At 27.6% G+C, this 6,660-nt stretch overlaps 1 protein-coding gene across 1 annotated transcript in view; it reads right to left on the reverse strand.

Annotated features, from left to right (window-relative positions):
- Positions 1–1,107: 1,107 nt before the first annotated feature.
- Positions 1,108–6,660, reverse strand: part of LOC108753676 — a 9,062-nt gene continuing 3,509 nt past the window's right edge. Inside the window, exons 3-7 of the mRNA XM_018495491.1 lie at positions 4,862–5,047; positions 4,646–4,762; positions 4,032–4,119; positions 2,892–3,030; positions 1,108–1,658 (exon numbers count right to left, since the gene is read on the reverse strand). Of these exons, the coding sequence (XP_018350993.1) occupies positions 1,448–1,658; positions 2,892–3,030; positions 4,032–4,119; positions 4,646–4,762; positions 4,862–5,047 (741 nt within the window). The 3' untranslated portion in view covers positions 1,108–1,447. The remainder of the gene's footprint in view (positions 1,659–2,891; positions 3,031–4,031; positions 4,120–4,645; positions 4,763–4,861; positions 5,048–6,660) is intronic.

Here is a 6,660-nt window from a genome sequence, read left to right on the forward strand (position 1 = left end):
AGATAATTAAGGCGTCACATTGAAGTGTATTAACATTTTTAATACACTCTCATTAATGGTAATCTAGGTATACCCGCTATCTAACAACGTTAGCTGCCGAAAAGGACCACCTTACATCTCCGAGATATCGAAGTCTTATTTCAATTTCTTTATATAAATTAATCCAAGTTAATATTATTATTTTTCTATACTATATTTGTTATTACTATATGTATATAGTTACTATTATATACCTATAATAATATTCGCAAAGAATAAAGATACATTATACTGTAAGAGTTACGCCGAGAGAAACAATTTAATTATCTTAATTGTATGTTGTAAGTATTTCGCAGAACATTAAAATATATGTTTATTGGTATTCTAAAAAATTATAAAAAATTTGAATTACTTGTAATCAATAAAATTATTGTAATAATAAAATATGTACGTAACTGACAAAATTTTTAAGTATTTTTTCCAGTGCTCATGCAAATATGATGATCAATATCTACAAGTTGGAAAATCTAATTGATACAACCATCCGAGTTCGCGATTGTGAATGTCATTTCTTTAAATCTCAAAAACATGGTGTTGACATTCGATGCGATTGATATGTTGCGCATATAGTAGCAATGAAATTCCATTATCATCTTGTTTTTTTACGGTTTTGACACTTTTATAATACTTACCGTATGAATCGGTAATATCTAATTTCATATGTGTATATTATGCATTAATATGCGACTGTTTCAATTATAAAATCGGTAAATGTTGTGAACGTTATAAACATCAAGACATTTTTCTAATTATAAAGATGAATAATCTATAAGAAAATGTAAAACAAAGATTTTCTTCAAAAATTAATTTTTAAATATAATTACTTAATTAATTAGTTAATTAATTAATAATTTAATAATTTAATTAATTAATAACAATTTTTTTAATAACAATAAAAACCTCAATGCTAATTAATAAAAAATAATATTATTTTTATAGTATATAATAATATTATTTTTATAGCAACTGTTGTATTGCAACTGTTATAGTATAGTGCAACTGTTATTTTTTTAAGTTATCAAAAAGTAGTTTAAAATATTCTTTAATGTTTATAATAGGATATCCTGGATATGGATGTATTCGGATACATCTATCTAAAAGGTTTCTCGCGCGATTCCTGTTTCACGGAGCCAGCTCTGAGCTGGACTCCAATTTAATTATTAATGAACTCATTAGATATTTTCAAAGACAATCGCTGATTCCGTGATAATTACAAGAAACATTGATATGTTCAAGTCTACAAATAAAAAAGAAATATCCGAAAGATAAAATTTCGGAAAAGAACAAATCTTTTTCCGAATGACTAGCGTGTGTTGGGAAAAACTACGTGTCGCTCGCGAACGGCGTCGATTTTTGGCGATACGTGTTTTTTTGGCATCGGTGTGACAGTGGGATCCCCGGATATTACTTATTCCATCGTGTCGTATTTAACCTTCTTCACCTTGAAGTATCGGTAGGCCGCGTAGCCGGTGATCGTCAGGAGAACCGCAGCAGCCAAAGTGGAGCCGACTGCAACTGGCGCAGTCTCATCTCTATTAGCCCGCGCGCTCAGGGAGGTGCACGAAAACTCGACAGCAAACTCGTTGTTTTTGAACTTGAATGGTTGCAGCTTCATGTTTCTGAAATGTTCCATTTTTATAACAATATTGATGAAGATAGTATTTTTCTATAAGTTCTGAGAATATATCAAATTAAGAAAAGATTAATAGCGGAGCTAAGAGCTCATGCAAAAGCTTCAATAGTGTTGATGCTTCTTAATCCTTTTCATTTGGTTTATTTATTGTTTCCATTAGCCTAAATTTCTGAATATTTGATTTTATCTTGTCACATCGCAATTATCGATTATTTTTTTATCTTTGACACGCATAGATACATCATCACGGCGCATCTCATTGTTAGTCTTTGTCAATCTTCTTTGCATATAATTGTTAATTGTGTAAAATAAATAAATTTTTTTGTTAATGTTCACTAATTAATTATCGATTCCCGTTGATAGTTTGTTTGCCAAGTGACCACTACTTCTTTTATTGCTCTTGTTTATCTATATTAGACGTCAACATCTATATCAAATAGCTTTTTTTTATGTAATTAAATGGTTTAATTTTGTGACTCGAAGAATCTCATATTCTACTATAAACTTGCAACATGAGATATTAAATCCTGCTGTCAGTTAATATTAAGTTCGTATCATTATCTAAATTTGCATTAAAAACAGCCAAAAACCGTAGTCGAAACGTCTGTAATATATATTATTTAATGAATTTTAATGTAATAAATATTTATAATTGTGCATTGACTTTTGTCTGGGTTCTTATCGACTATTAATTTGTTTTTAATATCTAAAAAATTCTTTTTTTATAACAATATTATTATACAAATTACTTACAAGAATGAAAATTTGTTTAATACACAATAATATATTATTTATTAGCAGCACATAATATTAACCTGGGAGGAAATGTTCTATATTTAGACAAAATAGCTAATCGATTTTGGTAAATGTTATGATAAGAAGATTACTTTTGATATTGATTTGACTTTCATATCGATTTACGTTTAGTTTCAACACTTACAGAAATTTAATATTGATCAATTTAATATCCAAGCCAATATATATTACTGAAAAGTAGTAATTAATTACTTATTTGAGATACTAAAGGAACTGAATGATAGAGAGTACTTTTAATACTTAAAATAAGTAATTAATTATTGTCTTTCAGTATTAGATTTTTGTAAAGGAAATATGAGATAAAATTAAATTTACTAAATTAAAATTTTGTGTCTGATTTACTGTATAAACTTAAAATACCATTTTTGTCTGTAAGATTACTTCAATAATACTTTAGAGTTACCTCAAAAGTACGCTGGCATGATTTTTGCCATCGGTGAGCGGAATCTCGGTTTCTTCGGAACAAGCATACGATTTTCCAACTGGTGTAGGAAATAGCATGGAGCTGTGTTTCTGGCCAGTACTTAATCGAATAGTCTTATCTAAAATATTAATAAAATAGTAAATTTAATATTTATAATTAACAATATATTACTCAATTCTTCTCGCAAATATATGTCAAATATAATACATCCTTAATAATTTTTAATTTATAATCTTTTTTATGATAAAAGCAGTTTTTTACGATAAAAGCAATAATTTGTTCAAAGTAATAATATATTTTCAATCTATTCAATAATGTAATATATTCAAATTAAAAAATAAAAACAATAGAGCTACGAGCTAGACATTTAGTGCTAAACTAATATAAACAATACATACAATTTTAAATACAGACCAATCCCTATTTGAATCATTCTCAATGTTAAATAATTTATAAAATTTCAATGGTATTTCTATTATAAAATTGAACAGCGTAAAATGTAAAAATAATATTAATTAGAAAAAGACAATACTTGCACATTATATTATAATTAATCCATACTTATCATCCTTAAAAATAAATGGAACTAATTGTTTATTGTTATATCGATTCGCGAGTTGAGCAAATGGTCAATACTTAAAATGTGGCAAAGTCGAGTGTACACTTTTGATTTGAAATAAAAAGGATTACAAATTAGTAATAAAATAAACTGGAAAGTGTTTATGTTCTATTCTGCACAGTTGAGTCAAATTATTTTTTAGAAAATAGGAGCGATGTATATTTTTTTTATATACAAAAAATTAAATATTGAGAATGACCCAACAGAGGTAGAAATGTTTGTATTTGATATTATATCTATTGTTTATATTAATTTAGCATTAAACATCTAACTCAGCTCGTATCCTTATTGTTTTAGCTTTTAATTTAAGTTATTTAAGCCTTTTTGTTATTAATTGTAATATATTCAATACAAATTTTCAATAAAAAACAATTTGAATTCAGTTATTAAAAATAAGTTATTAAAAATAAAACGTACACGATTTCATATTATTGCATTTTATAAAACATTCACATGAAATAGTAAGACTATGAAAAAACCAATAATTTGACTGCACTTACTTGGCTGAACAATGTGTTCGAAGTGTTTGTCACTGGAGTTATAGGTCAGTTCGATTTTCTCGACGTACCAACGTTCACCACCGGGTGTCTGGAAAGTAAAATCATTTGTTTTGTTCAATATAGCGAGAAAATTTTCCGAAATCGATTCTTTTAGTTTATACAAAAATATTAAGATTACTAGAAGATCAAAGACAATATAACATGACACATTCCTAAATATTTTGCTATATAAGTAACATTTTATATTATTCGATATCTTTTTCTCAGAAAAAGAAAGAGAAAGAGAAAGAGAAAAAAGGAGGGAGAAAGATAGAAAGAGATGGATGTAACTTTTAATAAATTTCGACTATTTTTATCCCGCATGTTACTCGAATCGAAGCATAATTTGAGGTAGAATATCGTGATAGCTTTTAGCACGCAATCAATGATATGAAAGTGGAAATGAAATGAACTATATCTTGATGAAAGGGTCACTTATCGATTTTCGCAAAAAGCAGCTGCATTGTGTCTGGTAATCCCCTTAATTTATCCCTTGTATAATTGTTCGTTGACCCAAAAAATTATCTTTCAACACAGATGTGAAAAGAAATATGATATTATATATAAAAGATTACCTTAGCAAAGCTCCAAGATAGTACAAAATCTTTCCATTTTAATGACATTGTCACCGTGTTTTCATTATCGCAATTTCCAGTCACAGTTGCATCGTCAGGTACGTAGATATCCGCTTCCTGGAAATAAATATCAATTATATAATTACCTATATTCTTGTTCTCAATAATCAAACATTTCCTTCTTCTTTTGAAATTTAATTTATATATAATTCTTACTTGATCTTCACCGAGTTTTGTCCGATACTTGACAGTAATAAGCGCATCTACTTGAAGAAGAATGCAAGCTTGTCCATTGCTTCCATCCAACCGATACAAGGGTTGCTCCGTGGAAGACGGTTTGTGCGTGGTTGACGTAGTTGAGGGCACAATCGTGGTTGTTTTAAGTTCGGAATTAACTATTGGCTTTAAAAAAAGATTACGATATATAATAGAATTAAAAAGAGAATATTATTTGTTTATAAAACGAAACAATAAAATTATCTATATTGACTCATAAAAAACTATCAATGAAAATTGTTTCATAGAATTTTTATTATCTAAAAAATTTCTTCTCTTCCTCTCTCTCTTTTGCTGTCAATAAAATTTTCATTAGTTGTTCTATTCTAGAAAGATACTTCCGCTTAAAAGTTTATGACCTTCTGTAGAGAAGGTCATTTGTTATTGTAACATAAATGTGACAAGTTTTGCAATAACAATTTTTTGTTATAATAATAACTTTATAAGTGATTAATTAATAATATAAGAGCATATAATATAAGTCAACATTACAACATATATACATTTGCGACTATAAAGCATAAGAAAAACATAAAACAACATCAAAGTCGACGCGGGTGGCAATAGTAAAAGTTTCCACTAGAATGCCACCGAAGTCTTTGCACGATGACGTCACATAATATCATCGAAATGTCAAGAGGTACAGTAAAAGCAGCACACATCGGACGTTATAAAAGCTTAACATCAAAGAGGTTAACAAATCCATTGTAAATCTATTGAGTTAAACGCAAGTTTGTGTAAAAATTTAGAAAAAATATAAAATTTAATAAAGGTCTAAAATTTATAAAGTTTCTACCCCTTGCCAAGGAATTTTTAAAACTTAACAATCTTTTATTTTTCTGATGTTAAAAATTAATAGATTTTTTTAACTCGTAATTAATCATCGTTAAATTAAATTAAACACATTGTACCGATTTAATTTTTTAAGTTTGGATATTTTATAATCCCGTTAATAAAAAATTATAATTTTTTTGTAATAACGGAAAAATTAATTTAAGAATAAGAAATGTCAGAACTTTATGTCACAATTTTATAGATGGCTTAAGTTTTAACTTTGTATAAAAAGATTAATATGAAAACAATCTGAATACACACACAAATAAACGATCACATATTAAAAATTTCCGTTATCTAATTATGTCAAACTCTTATAAATACACACTTATATTAGCAATATCATAATAATAATCTTACCCAACTATTTTTCATTTTTTAATTCTTTGATCTTTGAATTCAAAGAGCTAATTTTTTCACCTACAAGAATATTTTATTGAGTAAAAACAATTTTTTAATTCCGCTATTAAATATTTTTTAAATGAATATGTGTAAAGTTTAGCAATGTAAATATAAAATATTTTATATAAATATCTTTGTATCTTTAAAAACAAATATTCCTTAATCCTTTACTCTTATTTTAACCGTCACATTACGAAATATTGCGACGGTAAAATCTTCGTTTAGAGGTCGTAACATTTCTAGTGGCATTTACAGCCGGAAGTTATATGATTATCATGCAACAGCGATGAAATGTAAATTGTACATACAGCGCATATTGTTTAATGAAATATTTGCAAGCAGCAACAGGCTACGTTCAGCAAAATTGATAAACAGGTTGATATGAGAGATTAGATCGAGATGATTCCATTTCCTTCTAACATTTTATGACTGAAGCAAATATAGTTAATCTGTGTGTGTGCGTGTGCGTGTGCGTGCGTGTGTGTGTGTGTGTGTGTGTGTGT

The sequence above is a fragment of the Trachymyrmex septentrionalis genome, unplaced genomic scaffold (genome assembly GCF_001594115.1).
Source record: "Trachymyrmex septentrionalis isolate Tsep2-gDNA-1 unplaced genomic scaffold, Tsep1.0 scaffold70, whole genome shotgun sequence".
Taxonomy (NCBI): domain Eukaryota; kingdom Metazoa; phylum Arthropoda; class Insecta; order Hymenoptera; family Formicidae; genus Trachymyrmex; species Trachymyrmex septentrionalis.